The 22,117-nt window shown below is 47.9% G+C and overlaps 1 protein-coding gene across 1 annotated transcript; it reads left to right on the top strand.

The window, feature by feature from the left end:
- The first annotated feature begins 892 nt into the window (after window positions 1-892).
- Window positions 893-20,775, top strand: MYL3 (myosin light chain 3). Its single transcript, XM_084855115.1, has 5 exons — window positions 893-1,100; window positions 2,619-2,792; window positions 8,195-8,272; window positions 11,075-11,110; window positions 18,607-20,775. Exons 1-4 carry the CDS (start codon window positions 902-904, stop codon window positions 11,101-11,103), a joined length of 480 nt encoding a protein of 159 aa, XP_084711241.1. The 5' UTR covers window positions 893-901; the 3' UTR covers window positions 11,104-11,110; window positions 18,607-20,775.
- The last annotated feature ends 1,342 nt before the right edge of the window (window positions 20,776-22,117 follow it).

The raw sequence follows: 22,117 nt of genomic DNA, 5'->3' as shown, positions 1-22,117 counted from the left end.
AAAAAACAAACAAACCTGAGGTCTAGTTCCCATGTCTGGGCTGTACCCTTCAGACTACACTTGGGGGCTTACATGATCAAACGAGTTCTCATATGAGATTTCCTGAACACAGAAAAATAGCATGGAAGGTGAAGGCTAAGCTAGAACTCTTTGCACCAACATGTTAGTGGTTTTTTTTTTTTAATGAAGGAGCAAAATTCATATGCTGTCTTGATATCTGGAGTGGTCCAGCCCAATAAACAGATTGACTGTCTCATTGACAGCTCAGCTCAGGTTAATGTGTTTGAAGTGCCAATGAACCTCACAATGTCCTCACAGTGTAATTAGAACTTTTCTGGGAAGTGATGTGGGATTTTTAAAAATCATTTGTACCAAAGGCTATTCCCCTGCCCTGGAATGTCTCCAAGGACTATCACGGAGACAAGTCTTCTGGTAATTCCCAATTATTCCTGGGTTATACAACGTATATGAAGAACCACTTGACCTGACCCTTTCCTGTCCTGTAGTTCCTCCAGGAAGTCCAAATGCAATGGAATGCAAACATATCTGATAACAAGATCAACAGCAAAGTTCATCAAACTTTTCCCATCTGAAAAGCAAAGCAAAACGTAAGGGTCAGTCAGGACCTAGTTGAGAGCCCTTAAAAAAAAATACAGAAAATTAAGGCTTGGGATGAAGTTTGGCTTCTCCATAAATTCATGCAATTTGTTAACATGCATCCATTCCTCGTTACCTTTTTGACCCTAACCCTTTCCTCCTCCCCCCTTGAGTCATTTCTAACATTGTTCCCCAAATTTTAGACTGTAATCTCCTCAGGACAGGGACCAATCTCCAGTCTCTCTTCCCTACTTGTGAACTACTCATGTTACTCAATAAAGTCCTGCCTACAATCAATGTTGACATGACAGAGGGAATAATTTCCATGACGGTCTTCTTTGTGCCCATTCCAGAATTTAAAGAAATCTTCGAGCTCTTCGACAGAACTCCAAAGGGCGAAGTGAAAATCACGTATGCACAGTGTGGAGATGTCTTGAGGGCTTGCGGGCATAATCCCACCCAGGCAGAAGTTCTCAAGGTCCTTGGACGGCCCAAACCAGATGGTTAGAGCCTTTCCTTTCTATCTTCATGATGGCTGCTTTGTGGAACAGGTTTTCCTTCTAAGAACTGTCTTAGTCATTTTGGCATCAATGAGTGGTGAGCCTCGCTGCCATTTTCTTCCACTGGACCATTGCACAACACCTATGTATCCTTTGCCATGAACTCAGAACCCTCACAGGCTATTTTGTGTAATATCTCCCCTATCTTGTATTTATGGAATCTTGGGGTGAGGTTCCAAGGCCTCAACTCAGCTTAGGCACTGGCATGCCTGCCACACACCCAGGTTACAGGATGGTTTGCATTTGTGAGCCAAGTCACACGTTTTCACCAAATTGCAGGGACTTCTTTGGGGTTGTTGTTGTTTTTTCTCTTGGTTGTAATTTTCACAAATAAAGCTTTGCACAAATTATGGCTAAAATTGCACAAATTTGTGTAATTTGTGCAGATTGCAGCTGTAATTTGTGCAAACTCAAAAAAACACACACAGAGAGAAAATCTGCAACCTGGCCTGACTTGCTGCAAACTGAGTTGGGCTAGTTAGTGGAAGATGGAACGAAGTCCAGGGGGGCAAGCCGATGAAAGCTCATTGAGCTCCACCCCCCCCAAATGGATTCTTCTGACATCTTTAGCTTCCATGCCCCATCTCCCACTGAAACAAAGCCAATAATGTCTGCTCCTGAATTAAAAATAAGAATTCCTGAATTAAGAAGTAGCATCCTTTTCAAGAAGGAAAAATATCCTGAACACTGACAAAATCTCAAAGGGGAGTGGGGGTGGATTCATATGTAAGATTTGCAAAGTGGCCAGGCAAAACCCATGGTAGATTTTTGGGTAACATTTTGGAATTTGTGGTGCAATTCATCTTGGTCCTGATCATTAGAGAAACTAAATCCAGCAGTAAAAGAGTACTCCCCAACATTAATGCATAGCATACTCACAAACAACAAATATATGCTGTAATCTGGACATCCATTGATTTGGGACCCACCAAACTAAATGAACTCCATCAGTCATATGGTGGCTTGAGTTGACATCCTATTTTGTTTTGTTTCAGTTTCAGGCAGCAGGGAAAAATAGGAAGGTTTTTTTTTAAAAAGCTGATGGACTGTGTTGGGCTTGGTTAGTAACAAGTCAGCCAGATGTGCCATAAGCCATTCCTATATTCTTCCCTCCCTCCCTCCCTCCCTCCTTCATCTAAAGAAGAGCTAAAACAAGCAAGCTGAAACCTTTGGTTATATATCTGTTACTGGGATGCACTATTTCAGACCACCTTTGGTGCATGGAATTTTTGAATTCTCCATGGTGACAAAATATCCCTCCACATTCATCAAGGCTTCTGCTTCCCTCTTTTAGCTTGAAATCAGGTCCTCCAAGGAGGCTACCAGTCAGTCATCTGTCAAGATGGCAGGAGTAGAGGACAGCTTGGTCACAGGTGCTGAGCTTCCCTAGTCGAGGAAGATCGGTTGTGTGTTGAATGGATTGCCCACTCTGTTCCTCATTTCCCATTTGTCCATTGACAGAAATGAACACCAAGATGTTAGACTTTGACACCTTCTTGCCAATGCTCCAGCATGTTTCCAAGACCAAAGACATTGGCACCTTTGAGGATTTCGTGGAAGGTTTACGGGTTTTTGACAAGGAAGGAAATGGCACTGTCATGGGAGCTGAACTCCGCCACGTTTTGGCTACTCTTGGTAAGCAAACCCTAACCCTTCCTTCCTGGGAGAGGGCTTTCTCAGTGATCTTTGCCAGGAAGAGGTCTTTTGCGCCGATGCCTTTTCTATTCTGTTCCTGTATAGACAAAGCACATAGTCCAAAAGCCAAAGGATGCTCAGACAGTGGATCTATACTGGCTATTTTTTGTTTTATTTTAATGGTCTGAACTCTATCACAGCACATAATTGGAAACGTCATCGATCCAGTTGGCAGGAAATATGAATTGAGGCAGTCCACTATTCCAGTTCTAATTATGCTGTAGACAGCATTAGGTGTCCTCGCCATAAATCAGATGTGGGCAAAACCCTCTCAAAAGAAAAAATTGGGGAACGTGTTAGTACTATAATGTGAAAAACAGTGAAGGTTCCTAAGTAAAGCCGTGCTTGGAATCCTCATGTAACTTCAAGGGTTTGACTGTGTGGAGAGGGATAACTGAGAAAATCCATATACAAAAGAACAAAAAATTATTTATTTATTTATTTATAACATTTCTTGGCCACCTTTTAGGGCAGAAGCCCTCCCAAGGCAACTTACAGCAATGAAATACATAAAAACAGTTAGAATATTAAAAATGATAAGAACAATAAAAGCTAACAATAAAACCAGCAACAATGATAACAGTAGTAACAGCAACAATAGCAGTCATATTAAGAGAAGGCCACGGTAAAATATTATGTTTTCAAAGCCTTCTTAAAAGCCTGCAATGGTGAAGCATGGCGGACCTCAGATGGCAGCTTGTTCCAAAGGTGTGGGGCCACTGCAGAGAAGGCCTTCTCATGTGTGATCACCCACCTGACTGCTTTCACAGGTGGCCAAATGAGAAAGGACTCTCTTTCTGATCTTAAAGTGCGGGCAGGCTGATATGGATGAAGGTGGTCCTACTTGGTCCCAAACTGTTTAAGGCTTTAAAGGTCAAAATCAACACTTGGAATTGGGCTCGGAAACACCAGTGCAGCTGGTGCAGAATAGGCATTATGTGATTGAATCATCTTGCCCCCACCAATACTCGGGTGGCCGTATGCTGCACAAGCTGGAGTTTCTGAACTGTCTTCAAAGGCAGCCCCACGTATAGCACATTACAATAGTCCAGCTTGGACGTGACTAGTACATGGATAACTGAGGCAAGGTCCATCCTCTCCAGATAGGGCTGCAGTTGGTGTACCAGCCTAAGCTGGTAAAAAGCACTCCTGGACATCACAGCCACCTGGGCTTCCCCAGTTAGCTCAGAGTCTAGGAGGACTCCCAGACCGCACACTTGGTCTTTCAGGGGGAGTGCAACCCCATCTAAGACCAGTTGTAAACCTCCATCCGAAGTATTTGGTTTCCCAGCCCACAGTACCTCAGTCTTGTCTGGATTAAGTTTGAGCTTGTTCACCCTCATCCATCCCAAAACAGCCTCCAGACACTGGTTCAAGAGTTCCACAGCCTCCCTGGGATGTGCAGATGGAAACGAGAAGTAGAGCTGAGCATCATCTGCATAGTGATGACATTTCAGCCCAAACCTCCTGCTAACTTCCCCCAGTGGCTTCATGTAGCTGTTAAAAAGCATGGGGGACAAGATAGAACCTTGCGGCACCCCACAGGCTAACGGCCATGGGGTGGAACCGAAGTCCCCCAGCACCACCTTCTGAGACCGCTCCTGTAGAAAGGACCGGAACCACTTTAAAACTGTGCCTCCCAAACCCAATCCAGATAAACGATCCAGAAGGATACCATGGTCGATGGTATTGAAAGCTGCTGAGAGGTCCAGAAGAACCAACAGGGTTGCACTTCCCCCATCCATTCCCTGGCGTAAGTCATCAATCAGGGCAACCAAGGCTGTTTCCATCCCATAACCAGGCCTGAAACCTTATTGGAATGGATCTAAGTAATCAGTTTTGTCCAAAAAGGCTTGGAGTTGTGAGGCCACCACGTGCTTCAGCACCTTGCTCAAGAATGGCAAATTTGACATAGGGTGATAATTATCCAGAATTGTAGGATCTAAATTTGGTTTCTGCAGCTTCTTTCAAAGCTGCGGGGACCTCGCTGTCCCTCAAGGAGGCCTTTACCAGCTCAGAGGTTCAGATATCCAGCCCAGCTCTGGTAGATTTCACAAGCCAGGATGGGCAAGGATCTAAAGGGCAAGTAGTTCTCAGTCCTCCAAGCAGTTTGTCCATGTCCTCAGGTTGCACAAGCTGAAAGGTATCCATAAGTTGACTAGATGGTGCACCAGCCCCATCCATATCAGACTCGTTAAAACTATGGCATCCAAGTTGGCACAAATACTAGTGATTTTATCTGCAAAGTGTCTGGCAAATTGTTCACAGCGGGTCTTTGAGGGTTCGAGGTCTTGTGTTCTAAGGCCTATGTCCAAGAGGCCTTTAACCACATGAAAGAGCTCTTCTGGACAACACCGAGCAGATGCAATGGTGACGGAGAAGTAGGATTTCTTCTCTGCCATCCCCGCCACAGAATAAGATCGCAAGTAGATTCTTAGGTGTGTTCAATTATATTTGTTCCCGAGTCTTCGGCCATTTGTGCTCTAATCGTCGACACGGTTCTATGACTATGTCGAGGATATTTGGGAGTGATCATATTGATAGCCTGGGTCCTCATTCCAAGCGGTGAGGTGACCAGGATCTTGACAGGACCATTGGCTAAGCCTGCAGGAAAATCCCCAAGAGACCACAAAAATCCATCTGGATTCATCAGTCTCCAGGGGCAGACCATCAAATTCGGTCCCACACCCCTGCAAAGGTTACAAGTGGCTTGAAGGTCAAAAATGATCAGATAATGATCTGTCCATGCCAAAGGAGTCACAACTGGCTCCCCCATCTGCATATCATTTTCTCCCAATCCACCATTGAAAACCAGGTCCAAAGTGTGCCCAGCCATATGTACCGGGCAAGCTGTTATTTGAGACAGGCCCATGGTTGACATAGCAGCCATGAAATCCTGAGCTGCTCCTGACAAAGTAGCCTCGACATGAATACTAAAGTCTTGTAAGACCATAAGCTTCGGGGTCCTCAACATCACTCTCAAGACCACCTTAGTCAGCTCAGGTGGGGAGGCTGTTGGGCACTGGGGTGGGCGGTACACCAACAGAATCCCTCTCCTGTCTCGGGTGCCCAGCACCAGGTTCCACTCAAAAGTGGATGACTGCTGGATAGGGCATCTGACCAGGGGGATCGAGTCCTTATAGACCAAAGCTACCCCCCCTCCCCACCCCTCTAGTTGAGCTTGGTCCTGCACAAGAAATCCTGGCAGACACATTTGGGAGAGATTGACTCCTCCCTGTTCATCCAACCAGGTTTTGGTAGCACAAGTCAGGTTAGCATGTTCTTCAGCTCTAAGCTCAGAAATGATACTACCTTTTTGAGTAGCTGACCTGGTATTCATCAGCAGGGGCCCGCAGGCAAGCCACCAGAGCACACAGGTGTCTCAATCGCCTTCCCCTCTCATGATGTCATCACCTCCCACCACCATAACACCCTATGCCCAGAACTACATTTATAGTGGCCCCAAATTCTGCCACTGGTAAACACATTTTAGGCCCACTAAAACCACATTCCAGGTTAGGGTTAGCTGATGGCACTCTCCTTTATTTAGGGATGTGCGAACTCATCCCCGTCCGGGTTCTCTGGACACCCACCCAGCCCCTGCCCCTGCTTGCTGGTCTCCAGACCATGCTCGAGCCCCTGCCATGCTCAGCGAGCAGCCCTCACTCACCCAAGCAGCCTTGTCAAGCTCTGGCCAGGGTTGCCATTTATAAATAAAATAAAATGGCGAACACAAAAATGCACATTTTTTTATGAACAATAATGCAAATTTCTACAAATGCACATGTTCTCATGTGCCAAATGCACATTTTTGCAAAGGCTCACATTTATGTGTGCAAAAATGTGAATTTTTTGAAATGCATATTTTTTCACATATGCAAATATACGCATTTGCAAAAAGTGCATTTTTGCATACACAAATATGTGCATTTTTGCGATTGTCGTTTTATTTCTCAAAAACTAGTGACCATGAAGCTTGACGAGGCTGCCAGGGTGAGTGCAGGGCATTTGCCGAGTGTGCACGCAGGGGGCAAGCAGGGGCAGGGACCCAGTGAGTGGGGCTCAGGGGTGCAGGCAGGGGCGGTTCTGCCTGGTTCACGGAGTGCATCGGGTGCCCGCACCATCCCTACCCGTAGTGCAGATTGGCACACTGGAGGAGGTTAGGTAGTAGTATCTCCCCACAGGAGTGGATGTTCCTGCTGCTATTTTTGCTGTTGTTCCTGAGTCTTCCAAGGTGGGGGAGGCTGTCCAGCCTCGTCTTGAATGCCTCCAGTGTGGGAGAGCCCACCGCCTCCCTAGGTAATGGGTTCCATTGTCATATTGCTCTAACAGTCAGGACATTTTTCCTGATGTTCAGCTGGAATCTGGCTTCCTGTCACTTGAGCCCATTCTTCTGTGCCCTGCATTCTGGGATGATCCAGAAAAGATGCTGGCCTTCCTCTCTGGGACAACCTTTCAAGGACTTGAACAGTGCTATCATCTCTCCCCTCAGTCTTCTCTTCTCAAGGCTAAACATGCCCAGTTCTTTCAGTCTCTCCTCGTAGGGCTTTGTTTCCAGTCCCCTGGTCATCTTGTTGCCCTCCTCTGAACCCACTCCAGCTTGTCTGCATCCTTCTTAAAATGTGGTGCCCAGAACTGGACACAGTACTCCAGATGAGGCCTAACCGGTGCTCAGTAGAGGGGAACTAGTACTTCCCGGGATTTGGAAGCTATGCTTCTATTAATGCAGCCCCAAATAACATTCGCCTTTTTTGCAGCCACATGACATTGTTGGCTCATATTCAGCTTGTGATCTGCAACAATTCCAAGACAGACACTTTGATGAAAACCTCAGAAAAGATTATTTTAAGTTCTCACCTTTTGTCATGTTGGCTGTTGTACCTAGATTTTGTGTATTTTTAAGCAGGAGAACTGGAGTTCTTTGGAATGGGTGAGAAATCTGTTGGATTTGTATTTTATGTGAAAATGCCCAAATTGTAGCACCTGAGACTGTACATAGTCTTGCTAATGAAATCCATACATTTCCCAGGCTTGCAAAATATGTACCAAAGATGTACACTTTTGAATACGTAATTAAAAAAATACGCACAGAAAATCACTTTTCTCAGTGGGAAAAATGTGTTCATTAAGTCATGCATACAAATAATGCACATATTTATAAAAATGTGCACAGATGTACGTATGTACAAATTTCTGTGCTGGAGACAAAAAGGCTTGCGATCTGATATGGACCTGAGCAGGAACGTCCTTAACAGTGGAAAAACAAGCATCTCAGTGAGACTGAGCTTGACAGATTTGCCCATCCATAGTTATCTTATGTTCTTCTTTTTTGTCTTCTCTAGGAGAAAGACTGACTGAGGAGGAGGTTGATAAGCTAATGGCTGGCCAAGAAGATTCCAATGGTTGCATCAATTATGAAGGTATGATGGATCCCGAAGCAGATGACTCTCAACTCCCTTGTTGTTTAGGGGGTTCTGATAAACTGGGGCCAGATAGGCTCCATCCTGCTCCAGCTGGATGGAGGACCTGTGGCATTATGGGAAGATTGATGGGCAGAACAAATGTGGAGTGAGGACTATTATGAGCATGTAGTTGGTTATGGGCAGCTGGTCAGACTTGGGGATAGGAGGAACCAATCCAGTGAAGTCCATAGCTTAAGGCTTGATATCAGCTCGAGCTCTGTTCCTCAAGTCAAGTTACAAGAAATGTAATGGACCAGTGGAATGGCTGGAAGCCATTCATCACATGGCACAGTCAAACAGCTTTGAATTGGGCCTTTGGCATCTCCAGTGGGAACCTTGAGGACAGAGAAATGCCTTGAGGGACTGACTCAGATTCCTCCCCCAAAGATCTGTAGCCTTCCCTAGATTCGGAGTTTGGTAGCTTGTCATCTCTTTCCATCTCAAAGGGAGTTTCCCTTCTGCTTATGGGCCCATATAGACAAGTAAATGACGCTGGGGTGGGGGGAACTCTTTCAACCAAGGTGGCTTGGCTTAGGAGTACATGAAAGCCACTTACCTGGTCTCACAGCTTGCTTCGTGGTGGAGGGGAGGCGCTTCGCTGCTCCCCCCGAAGTTCAGGCCGGGGGGGGAGGCTTCCCGCCTCTCCCGGCCGAAATTCAGGCCAGGGGGGAGGCTTCCTGCCTCGCCCGGCCGAAATTCAGGCTGGGGAGGAGGCGCCTCGCCTCGCCCGGCCGCGAAATAAAAAGTAAAAAAAACCCAACAACAATGCCCCCTGCGTTGCCCTTATTTTAATAATAATAATAATATAATATTTAATAATAGCGTTGCCCTTATTTTCGCCGTAGTCTACGTAATCTTTATGTAGACTACAGTGACCAAATAAGGAATGTGAATGGCGGCTCCCTATGGGGGCCGCCATTAGCCGTACGCGCTTTTTTTTTTTTAAAGTCACCCGTGATAGGCTACGTGACGATTTACGTAGCCTATCACGGCTGACTTTGCAAATCTAGCTGTGATAGGCTACGTTAATCGTCATGTAGCCTATCACGGGGGCGTTTTTTTTTTTTTTAACTTTTATTGGAATGGCGGCGGCGGCAGCCGGTCGAAAGATATATGACGAACCGCCGCTGGGACCCGCCGCCGGGAGGGACATTCGGGAAAGGTAAGTCCCATCCCGGGGGGGGGGTGCGGGGGGGGTGCGGGGGGGGTGCGGAGAATTTCTCCCCGAAGCTACTTCGGGGGGCCGAACACGTTGGCACTCGGCCCCCCAAAGTTTCGGGGAGAAATTCTCCCCCATCCTTAGCTTGGCTGCCTGTCTCATCCTGACTAGTGGTAAGGAGGATTTCAGCACAAATCAGGTGCAGAAATATATGGTCTTCTGTATAGGCCCAGGGCTGCAAGACCATCTGGGCCAGTGATCCTGGACTAGGGATGTTAGAGAATTCCGCCACGGATCCCAGAGAGGTCGAATTCCAGTGAATTCCGCCCCGCGGAATCCATGGCGGAACGGAGCAACCCGCCCCACCACCCCGCAAAAGCCCTGCAAAACGGAGCCTACCTGGCTGTGGCTCCGGCGGCGGCTCCGGCGGCTCCAGCGGTGGCTCCAGCGGCAGCGGCGGCTCTGGTGGCTCCAGCCGCTGCCGGGTTGTGGCTGCAAATGGCAGCCGCTATGCTGGCCGCCATTTGTGTCCCTGGCAAGCCGTGATAGGCTATGTAAGTATCTACGTAGCCTATCACGGCTCAGGGCAGGGATGCAAATAGCGTAGACGCTGCCATTTACATCCGTGTCTTTAGCCATGATGGGCTATGTAAATATATACATAGACTATCATGGCAATAGGAAGGAATGCAAATGGCGGCCTCCATAGCTGCCACCATTTGCGTCCGTGTCTTTAGCTATGATAGGCTATGTATATATATACATAGCCTATCATGGCCAAAGACATGGATGCAAATGGCGGCGGCTACGACGGCCGCCATTTGCGTCCCTGTGCAGCCCAGCGGGCGGATGTCTGGCTCCAGGCGGCCCTGGCTGGCGGCTCCATGGAGTTGCAGCGGAGTGAAGCCGGCAGGGGAGGATTCTGGGGGGAGGGACGGAGTGCCTCCCCCCCACCGCGGATTGCCCAGCGTGGAGCCAGGTAAGAGTTTCGTACATCCCTATCTTGGCCTGAGGATATTATCAGAGGGATCGACTTCAGAGAGATCTGAGGTTGCATCTCAACAATATTTTGCATCAAGCTTTGACTTGGCAACCCTCAGACCTTGGGGAACATGATCAAAGATGAAGCAGGGTTCTGACAGCTCGGTTCACAAACCCATTTAGGCAGGCATCGTGGGATTTGCATGCAGAGAGAATCTGGCCCATTCCAAGCAGCTACATTGGGATGGAGGGGAACCTCTGGATGCCTGGGATCCACTTTCCACCCCCAGACCCCACGTGGACTGCGCTCCTGCTGCCATCACACTGCCAAATTCAGTTGCTGAATTTCAGGGCCAGACAACTACAGAGGCTTAAATAGGACACATTTTGCTTGTTTTCAAGATAAATTTGTCCTTCTTGAGCCTCCATAGCAGTTTGCTGCTGAAATTCAGTGGCAGAGCATTTTCCCCCTCCCATGAATTTCAGCAGTGCAGAGGCCACAGTGGAGGATTCGGGGTGGGGGCATACTGCTCATGTGTTGACCATGGTTGAGGTACACCTTCTCCTTGGGAGTCCAAACATGGGATATGAATGATGCTTTCTTCTTCCATTTCTTCCAGCATTTGTGAAACATATTATGGCAAGCTGAATGCGAGGTAAGATGACCAAGATCACAATTCTTTCATTGTTGTTTTAGGAACTTCAGCTGACTGATAGATTTACTGTCTGGTCTTACAATTAACTGACTGATACAAAATAAATGGACTGCGTATCACAGGACCTCAGAGAAAGGTCCCTTGCTGATTATCCAAAAATGAAGGGATTTATCATTTAGGCTGCGGTCCGATACACTTACCTGGGGGCAAGTCCCATTAAACTCAATGGGCCTTACTTCTGAGAAGTCATGTATAGGTTTGCACTGCTAATAAACAAAAGCTCATTCATTAGAAGGGATACCAGCTGGATTATTTTTTTTCCCATCAGTTCTAAGAATGTGCAAAATTCTCCATTGGTTGGTTAACTCAAACTGAAGCCACACGGCTACGAGCCAGCTTTGCGGATAGTTTTCTTCCTGGAAGAAAACACACAGAGACACACATATATCACCACCACAACATGGCCAACCAATGTGATGACTCCATATCTGTGTTTATATTCTTTGGGCTCTTGGGAAAAGTTTGACCTAGGAACCAAATTCTCCATCTATTTTGTGCGCCAAAAAAGGGGGGGGGTGCGTGTCTTAGATAAATTAGGGAAAACAATCCAAACTCTGCTCTAACATTTCCTGTTTTTCTGTTCTGGTTTATTTATCGCCTTCTTGCCTCCTGATCTTGTTTGCTTAGTGATATCCAGAATTATCACTGCCTGTGTGGCTACAGGCCTAACGGACAGTGGCTGTTTTTTTTTCTGGTTGTATCTCTTCACCCAGGGAGTCAGCAAACAAGAGTGGAAGATCAATCCAGGCTGCCGAATCTTTAGCTGCACAGGATGTTTTTCAAACACCCCCCCTCCACATCACTGGTTTCCCGCAGAAGCACATGGGCATCCACAGAATTGGTCAGAACCAGTGGAGCCTGGTGGCTCCAATTCTGGTGGGGCTGTGGATCCATTCTGGGTTTCAGTCAGAACCCGCACTCACCGGGGACCCATCCTTAAGCACCGCGATCACCATTTGGTGAAAAAAAAATGGCAACCGTGAATATGCACACATCTGGTTGTACGCAAAATGGTGCCGTGAATTGCCAATATACTCTGGAATCGCCCATATGGGCCATTTACGCCTGCAATCTTGCATATATGGGTGATTCACGGTGCCTTTTTGCATGCAACTAGATGTGCGCATATTCGTGATTGTCATTTTTTCACAGAATGGCAATTGCAGCGCTCGAGGATGAGTCCTGGGTGAGTGCTGGTGGATCAGTGATCGAGGGGGGGGGTGTTGAGTGGGGGCAGGGGCTCGGCAGGCATGGCTCAGGAGTGCAAGTGGCGGGGAGTCTGCTAGATTCCTGGACCCAGTCGGGCACCTGTGCCATCCCTAATCATGACCTCTCATGAGCTGCCTTCTAATGAGTCAGATTACTGCTATGCCTAGACCCATATTGACTACTATGACTGGCAGTGGTTCTTTAGGGTCTTAGTCACAGGGTGGCCACTTCTGCATCACCCCCCAAATGAAAATGCATCACCTGAAAAGAGGACAAAAGAGGACACCGATTTGCATCAAATGTGCATATGCAAATTAAGAAGCATAGGTGCCAATATAGAAATCATTGCTAAAATTTAAATGGAAATATACATCCCACCCTAGTCAGGGAAGAGTATGAGCAGGGGTCTCCTGTCTGCATGCTCACTGCTGATGGGCAGCAGCAAGACCCCTCCTCTTCAGGCTTCTCATGGTTCTCTGTATTTAAACTGGACTTGAACTGGCTGGACTGCCCTTCAAATAGAGCAGGGATGGGCGACATGGGCCCCATCTTGGACTGCAACTCCCATCAGCCCTACCCAGAAATGCCCATGGTGAGGGGTAATGGGAATTGTGGGCCAAACAAATGGAGGGCCACAAGTTGCCCACCCCTGAAATAGAGGATGGCTTCAGACAGAGAGTTGTCCTATATGATAGCCCTTCAAACTGAGGACTCTCTTTGGTCAGCCAGGACACATGGCAACCCTACTTAGAGACAGAGGCCTTCCCCAATCCAAGATCCTTTTAAATGGAGGTCCTCATGATTGGGCCTGGAACATTCGGCGTGCAAAGCACAAGAAGAGCCTGGTTGCCAAATTGGGCCAAAGGCTCATCTAGTTCACCAACCTGCAATCCATAGTGGCCAGTGAGATGCTTCTGGGAAGCCAGAAACAGAGCATAAAGGAAATATCCCTACTCTGTTATTTAGAGGTGCACTTCTCCCAAATAGAGAAATTCCACTTAGCTATTATGTCTAATAGCTGCTAATAGACCCATGAATTCATCTACTTCAAGGGTGGGCAACTTTGAAAGGTCCAGGGGGCATTTTTGCCTCCCAGAGCACCCACCCCTGTGCAAGCTGCACCACACTCCCCGGCACCATTTAAAAAATAAAATAAAATAACAATTAAGAAATGTCATCTGGCGCGGCTATGGAGCACCAACACAGTCAACATTAACTTGTTTTCAAGCTAGTATCGACCCTTTGGGGCCTCTGTGGTAGCTACAGAGCATTAAAGGGTCTAAAAGGTTTCAAAATGGCCACTCCAGATGCCATTTTTTAATTTTTTTTTCTAATTTTGGAGGACAGCCAGGGGTGGTGGGAGCCACTGTGGGAGGCAATGGGGGTGCAAGCAGCAAATGGGATGTATGTTGCCCACCCCTGGTCTAATCCCTCCATTAAAGCCATCACCAAAGCAGGTAGCCCAGTAGCACTTTCCATAATGAACTATTCTGATGAGAAGCTCATGTTCTACCATGTCCCCTGGCCCCATCCCATCATGGATCCAAGGAACACAGAACCCTCGGATGCAATCACTCTCCATCTCTTCTGCTACCTTTCACGAGGGGGTGTCATGTAGGGATGGGTGAGCAGGCAATGTTCGTGTTCATTGAAGTACTCTGAAATTTTCCTCAAAGCTCATTTTGCTTTGTTTGCATCCCCAAATGTGAACATTTTATCTTTTTTTTTAATCAGGAAAAATGCACTTTTTTCAAAAATGGGGATGTGCATTTAAAATATGTTCATTTTAAAGGTGTACACTTTCTCAACTGGAAAAATACTCATTTTTTTTTAAATGTGCATTTTCCCAACAAAGATTTTGCATATTTCCCCATAAGCTAAAGTGTGGAAAAGCACATATTGTGGGGATTTGCACAAATGCGTGCATTTTTGGAAGTGCGTATTTGAGCATGTGCACACTTTTGACCATGAATGTAAGTTTGGGAAATTGTGAAAATCCCCAGAGAATTGTGTTCCTGATCGTGTTTGTGTTTGGGGCTGCGGATGGGACATGTACACATGATTTGTGAACAGAAACAGCATTCTTGTACATCCCTAAGTGTCACCATTTCTTTATTCTCAGCCCACACACGTAGCCTGTTTTGTTGACTCCCTTTCTTGCCAAGGTTGCAAAGACTTGATAATATGGAGCAATTTGTTACATCCCCCGTAGCTTTATTTTATTTTATTTTACACCCGGGGGTCAAGTACCCATTTGGTTCCTGGCCTGTTCTTGTTGGACAGCTTCCAGCTTCTATATAGGCAAGTTTCCCAGATTTGGTCTTCTTTGACTTCTTGCCATGAGCAGCTCAGAGATGATGCAAACCTCAGGCATTGCCAATCACTTCCTTTTCAGTCTCTATCCTTTGGGGTGGATTGATTGAGATTGATGGGGATATTTCATGATGGTGTCTTCATTTTCATTTCCGAGCCACTTCCTAAAGCTTAGAACTACATTTCCTTATCTTGCAACAACACTGTGAAGTCAATAAGATCTCTGACTTTTAATTTGGTGGGGACAGGGGTTGTAGCCAGAACCAGGGCTGAGGCAAACCTGGCCAGGTGAAGCCTGGAGAAATGGGTTAAGGTGACGGTGCAGAACTGTTTTCTGGTAGGAGGCCAGGTTGACCCACCCATTAGGCCCAGTGCGGGCCAGATGACCCCAGGGATGGACAGGCACCCCGCTTCCATAGTTCCCATAGTCCCATGAGTTCTCTGGGCATCTGCCAAGCCCCTGACCCCACCTGCATGCCCCTGGAGCCATAGCTGACCCACCCTGCTTGCCGAGCCACCCACACTCACCCTGGGCCCATCTGGTGATCTCTGCAGCAGCCATATGGCAGAAAAAAAATGGTGCCTGTAGATATAAGCACATTTGCTCTTATGCATAGTGATGCTGTGAATGGCCAATATACACAATGGGTGAATGTGGGTGGCTCAGTGAGCAGGGTGAAGTCGAGTGGGGCAGGGGGCTCAGTGGGCATGGCTTGGAGCAGCGGGTGGTGGGAGACCACCAGACTCCTGGGCCCGATTGGGTGTCCCACCATCCCTAGATGAGCCCCGTTTGTTTTTTCTCCATGCTGGAACTGTGCCACCTCCCAGCATGGAGAAAGGGACCCAGGCTGCTCCACATCCCTGCTGCTATCTCCAATCTCCGAACTCACTTACCTTTGCTCCATCCCTCCCCCTGGAATTCTCGATGGGGGGGGAGGTGATCCGGTCCTCCCCCCTGGAATCCTCGACGGCCGGCTCCGCTCCACAGCCAGGCCGCGGAGCAGCTGGCCAGGGCTGTCCGCAACTGGATTTCGGGCTGTGGACAGCCTGGTGTGGACTCAAATGGCGGCCGCTGTAGCGGCCGCCATTTGCATCCAGCCAGACAGCCGTGATAGGCTACGTAAGAATTTACATAGCCTATCATGGCTAACCTCAACCCCCCCCCCCAAAAAAAGCAGTGTATGCAAATGGCGGCGGCTATGGTGGCTGCCATTTGCATTCCCTATTTTTCACCGATTTATCTTATGTAAATATTTATGTAAGATAAAAATGGCAAAAAAAAGGGGAACACAAATAGCATAGTGGACGCTATTTGCGTTCCTTTATTTTTCGCCATTCTAGCCTACGTAAATATTTACATAGGCTAGAATGGTGAAAAATAAAGGAACACAAATAGCGCCCACTATGCTATTTGCATTCCCCTTTTTTTCGCCGTTTTATCTTACGTAAATATTTACGTAAGATAAATCGGCGAAAAATAGGGAATGCAAATGGCGGCTGCCATAGCTGCCGCCATTTGCGTATGCTGCGGGTTTTTTTGAGGTTAGCCATGATAGGCTATGAAAATTCTTACATAGCCTTTCACGGTCCAAGGACGGCAATGGCGGCAGCAGCAGCCCTGCTACGGCCGACCAGGAGACCAGCCGCTGGAGCCGCCGCCAAATCCGCTGCATCCGCCCCAGGTAAGTGCTGTCCCGAGGGGATTCTGCGGGGCGGTGGGGGGGCAGGAGGCTGTTCCGCCATGGATTCCTAAAGAATCTGGCCTCACTGGAATCCATGGTAGAATTCTCTGCCATCCCTAGATCTAAGCCTGAAGCCCTGACCAGAGTAGGGGTGTGTGAATAAGCAAAACTCAAGCTTGTCAAAGGTCTCCAAATTCCATCTCAAGCTTGTTCTGAGTTGAGTCCATATAGGATTGGGAGCTTTTTCTTTTTGCATGACAATCTGGGCATATTTTCATGCATATTATTTCCACATGTACACATCAACTGTGCACATCTTTGACATGTATGCATCCTTCTCCCATTGACGGAAGCATATTTGTGTGCATTTTTTCAGAAGTAGATATTTTTTCAGGCACATTTTTCAAATGTACTCATGCAGTCAGCCTCATTATTTTCCTCTGTAAATCACGTTGCAAGCTTAGAACTGTATGAACTTCGATTACAGATAGCGTCCGAGTCTGTGTTGGGACCAGAAGGTGTGAAATCGGGCTGTGCACTGCCTCGTTACGAAGTCCGAATAATGAGGCAAAGTGAGCTGTTTTGGAGCAAAAGCGTAGTGATACAAAGTGGTTCAGAGCAGTACCGAGGTGCACCGGGGTAAAGTGCCCCCCCACCAAGCACCTCCTCCGCCTCGTATATACGGAGCTCTGCTGAATGCCTCGGCAGTCCAGACAGGCTGTCTTCAAAATGTATCAACTTCTCAACACTCACGTGGAGAGGCATGAGGAGGAGGAGGAGGAGGGAAGGAGGGAGGGAGGGGGAAGGTGAGCGGACACAGGAAGGCTGGGGGAGGTGGGAAGATGAGGGCAGGAGGAGGAGGACGTGTGCTTTGGCAAATAGGAACCCTCAGCCAGAACCGACGCTAGCAGTGTCCAATCAGAGAGAGCCTTGGAGGAAGGGGGTATATACTTCGGTGAAAGGCTGCGTTTGGTCATTGCGCTGGCTGTGTCTTTGGGAGAGAGGGCTGGTGTGGGTAGATGACTGCTGGTGCATGTGTGTGTGCTAGGGATGTACCAAACCCCCTTACCTGAAGTCCATGGGGGGGTCCACAGGGGGAGGAGGTGATCCATCCCTCCTCCCCAGAATCCTTGCCGGCCGGCTCCGCTCCGTGGCAAGTCTGCGGAGCCGCCGACCGGCTCTGTCCGCTGGCAGACTTCCATCCGCTGCTGGTCTGCGGACGCAAATGGTGTCTGGCATAGCCGATGCCATTTGCATCCCTGCTTTTTGCTGTGATAGGCTACATAAAGATTTATGTTGCCTATTACGGCAAAGAACAGGGACACAAATGGCATCCGCTACGCCATTTGCATCCCTGCTCTTTGCTGTACTAGGCTACATAAATATTTACGTAGCCTATCATGGCAAAGAGAAGGGACGTAAATGGCGTCCGCTACTCCGGACACCATTTTCTTCCACAGACCGGCGGTGGACGGCAGCGGACAGACCGGACCCGGACAGTGGCAGGTAGGATCCGTTCCGGAGCAACTTCGCGGGGTGGCAGAGGTGGGTGGTCCATTCCGCCACGGACTCCGAGGGGCCAGATGCTTTAGAATCTAGCTTCATTGGAGTCTGTGGTGGAATTCTCTAACATCCCTAGTGTGTGTGTGTGCATTCCTAGTAGGGATGTCAGAGAATTCCGCCACAGACTGAAATGGGATCGAATTCCCTTCAGTCTGTGCCACGGAATCCTCTGCGGAATGGCACCATGAGGTCCTGTGGAGCCAGCAGTCATGCGGCCTTTTTTTGTCATCCTCCCAGAGTTGTGAAATTTTCGTAAATAAAAATGCAAGGTAGTATATTTCGATAATAAATACGTTAAGTTTTAAAAAATGAATTGTGCTCACCACCTTGTTTGTGGGTGTTCTTTTTCAATTGAAATCCTCCATCTCCGTTTACTTTCGGCTGGGGCATGCTGGGAGTTGTAGGCCTTTTCTCTGTCTAAACATGCATAGGATTGTGCCCTAAGGAAAACAGAGACTAGGGGAACTTTTTCAACAGTTCCATCAAGCAGGCTCTTCCTCCATTCTAGGTAGAATAAATCTTTGTTTGCTTGCTTCTCTTTTGTGTTTGTATATTCAGCTCTTGTGGATTGTTTTAATTTTGTTTCATTGTAAACCACCCTCAGAGGTTTAGAACTGAAGCAATAAGTAAATACAAATTCGTTTCTAACTGTGAATAATTTGTTTATAGGATTTGTCAACAGGAACTGGGCGCTGACCTTGGATTTAAACAGAATCAATGGAATGTATCTGCTGTTTCCAGATGGGATTAATGCTCGAATTTCCTGAAATGTATTGTGTTTGTTTCTGTCATTCTGGAATCGGTATTTTAAACTCTGTCTTGCCTCATCTCACCCGAATCCCTTTGCCTTCTGACACGTTGCTCCCTCTGCTTGGAAGAACTATGTCCAGTATGTGTCTTGAATCAACCTACCCTCCACCTCACATTCATCTCTACTACCACCGGACTGCTCTCCATCCTCCTTAACCATCTGGGGATCTTTCCCATCTATTCGGCCTTCTCCCCAGGCTTGCCCCTATACTGAAGACTAGGTCCCACTGAGCTGTGACTTCAGTGTTCTATGCAGAACGTTGTTGGAACTTAATCAACTTAAAGTCGCAACAGCTAACTACTATTAGTAGTAACAGAATAGTAGTTTCATATTAGCTAACTACTAGTAGTCACTGTTAACTATCTTCAGACACACACACACACACATACACACACATTATGCAAGTATGAGCACTTTGTTCTCATATGCCCATGCTAGAACAGTTCTAGCTAGCTATTGTGACAAAGCCAAGTTTGCTGTTTCTAGGGATGGCACAGGCTTCCAATTACATCCAGGAATCCGGTGGAAACCCCCCTGCCAGCACCCCGAGCCCTGCTGGCTGAGCCCCTGCCCCCACTCGCCCCCTGCCCATGCTTGGTGAGTGGCCTGCACTCAGCCCAGCAGCCTCGTCGAGCTCTGAGGTCACAATTTTTTGAAAAATAAAATGGCGGTTGCAAAAATGCACATATTTGCGTGTGCACAAAAATGCACATTTTGTGAATGTGCACACTTGCACATGCAAAAGTGCGCATTTTGCAAACATCTCCACATTTTGTGCATGGGCAGATATGTGTAGTTGCAAAAATGCACATTTTCATGATTGCCACTTTATTTTTCAAAGAAGGGTGATGATGGAGCTCGATGAGACCACTGGGGTGAGTGCAGGCTGCTCAACGAGCACAGGAGGGGCTCAAGCATGGTACAGAGACTGGTGAGCAGAGGCAAGGGCTGGGCGAGTGCCCGGAGAACCCGGACGGGGGTGGGTTCACACATCCCTAGCTGTTTCATAACATTTGTATTAGGTTGAGCTATCTTAGCCCTTAAAGGGTGCTAATTTCAGAAACATGGGGCCTTGCAGGCAAGACATCCCTCCTCAGACCCCTAAACTTGCAAAATGTGTGATGCAAAACAATCCAGAGATTCTCTCAGAATTGTTGGGTCAGTGGTCCTTGGGGCACCGGTATATGCCCAATTGTCACACCTTCTAGAGTCAGCTAGGTCCTCAAATCATAACAGGAAAATCAAGGAAGCTGGAACAGAACTCTTGCTGGAATGAGCAAAAGGGAACTGGGGCAAAGGAACTCCTCATCACATGTATCAGCTTCTCCTTGTCTGTCTGGGAAGAGAGGGGATGGGATAAGAGAGGGTGACTCCGTCCGTCCATCTGTCCGTCCGTCCGTCTGTCCGTCTATCTATCTATCTATCTATCTATCTATCTATCTATCAATCATATATCAGGAAGGTGATAACTAATATTTTTCACTCTTGCTGGCTGGCACCCCAATACTAAATCCATGCACCGGTCCAGCCTTTCTGTGTCTGTCTCTACACATAACAGCTGAAGCCAGTGAAAGCAGCACCTTTGCACCATCCCTTTCCCACCAATAATGCTTAGTAATGCAAAACACAGGCCATGTCATCGTGACACTGAGCATTCACACTCATGCTCCCCATCATTGGTTACCACCAGTGAGGGCAGGGGGAAACTTTCAGAGCAATGATGTCACACCCTGCATTTTGCATTGTTAAGTGTGGAAGAGGAGGAGACACTGGATGGCTGCTTTCAGCTAGTTCTAGCCGGTGACATCATTTTTGGCCATGTTGTTCCAGTACGACCCTTGGTACAACTCCTCCAATGTGTTTTTTATTGGCCAAGCAACTCTTTAGAGAGAGCTAGAAAGAGATCGAAAAAGATCCAGAGAATCAGGGTGAAGGGTATCATCATATTTTCTGCCCAGACAAAATGCTTCCTTCATGATGAGTCCATATTTATTGTAAAAGTTCTCATTAAACCAATCCTTTTTCTCAGCTGTGGAACACTTCGGCCTTCTTTTCTGCCTTGCTTTGAATGTCTGTGTTCACTAGGGATGGACAAAACCTCCCCTGCCCACCCCGCACGCTGCTCGCTGACTCCCTGCTACTTACCCGACCCAGTGAGCAGTGCGGGGTGAGCTCCTGGGCCATCTGGGTGGGTCTCTCTTTTTTTTACAAGCCTCCATCTTTGCTCAAGATGGGGCTCTGTATTTCATAGATCTATGTTTGCACAGTGGATCTACACAATGGTGGCCATAAAGGTTCATTTCTATGGCTGAAATGAACCTTTACAGCTACCATTGTGTAGATCTCTTGTGCAAACAGTAGATTTATGAAAATTCAGAGCCCCAACTTGTGCAAAAATGGCTGCTCACATGGACGCTGAGTGGCTGTGGTGAGTCCTGGCCTCACACATGGGGGGAGTTGCCAAGCTGTGTTTGGGGGCACAGGCTGGGGTGGGGGGTGGGATTTGGTGGGATCCTGGACTGAGTTGGGCACCTGTGCCATCCCTAGTGTTCACATAACCATACATCAGGGGTGGGGAACCTCAAGCTTGGGAGCCAAATCCGGCCCTCTGGGGTCCTAAGCCAGCCCTCCAATGTTCCCCAAATGGCCACACACCCTTCTCCTGGTTGCACCCCCCTCACCCCAACTACCAATCATTTCCTGGTTTCCTGGCCTTTAGGGATGTACGAAAGTCACTTACCTTTCCGTGGATTATGTTCATGGTGAGGGGGGAGGCGTTCCGTCCCTCCCCCCGGAATCCTCGACGGGGGGAAGGCGATCCGTTCCTCCCCCCCGGAATCCTTGACGGCTGGCTGCGCTCCGCGGCGGCTCTGTGGAGCAGCCGGCCAGGCCCAGGCCAGAGCTGTCCGCAGCCGGATTTCCGGCCGCGGAGGGCTCTGGGTAAAAAAAACCACACAACCACGTACGCAAATGGTGGCGGCTATGGCAGTGATAGACTTTAGCTGTGATAGGCTATGTAAGTATTTACGTAGCCTATCACGGCTACAGGGGGGATGCAAATGGCATCCCCTATGCAGGACGTCATTTGCGGCCGCAGCAGCCTGGCAGTGGATGGAGGTTCAGCTGTGGATGGGCCTGGCTGGTAGCTCTGTGGAGTTGCTGCAGAGTGGCGCCGTCCGGGGAGGATTCTGGAGGGGAGGAATGGATTGCCTCCCCCCCTGGCAGGTGAGTGGGGTTTCGTGCACCCCTACCCCAAACGCAATCGTTTGCCCAAAATGTTTGTGAATTGTCAGACATGAGCTTGCGATTGATTTGTGCAACTTTCCCAGGTGGGTTTTGTGTAAATTTCCTATTTTTGCACACATTCCC

This window comes from Heloderma suspectum, chromosome 5 (assembly GCF_057233095.1).
Source record: "Heloderma suspectum isolate Gila_16-S chromosome 5, 16-S_ref, whole genome shotgun sequence".
NCBI classification, from domain to species: Eukaryota; Metazoa; Chordata; class Lepidosauria; order Squamata; family Helodermatidae; genus Heloderma; species Heloderma suspectum.
The sequence above is the reverse complement of the archived record's forward strand: the minus strand, read 5'-3'. Positions and strand labels throughout refer to the sequence as shown.

Bases quoted from the DNA above. Each gene is read 5' to 3' on its own strand.
- MYL3 (XM_084855115.1), top strand. From the start codon at position 902: ATGACAGAGGGAATAATTTCCATGACGGTCTTCTTTGTGCCCATTCCA. The intron at 2,793-8,194 runs GTAAGCAAACCC...TGTCTTCTCTAG, and splicing joins CCACGTTTTGGCTACTCTTG to GAGAAAGACTGACTGAGGAG. The intron at 8,273-11,074 runs GTATGATGGATC...CATTTCTTCCAG, and splicing joins TGGTTGCATCAATTATGAAG to CATTTGTGAAACATATTATG.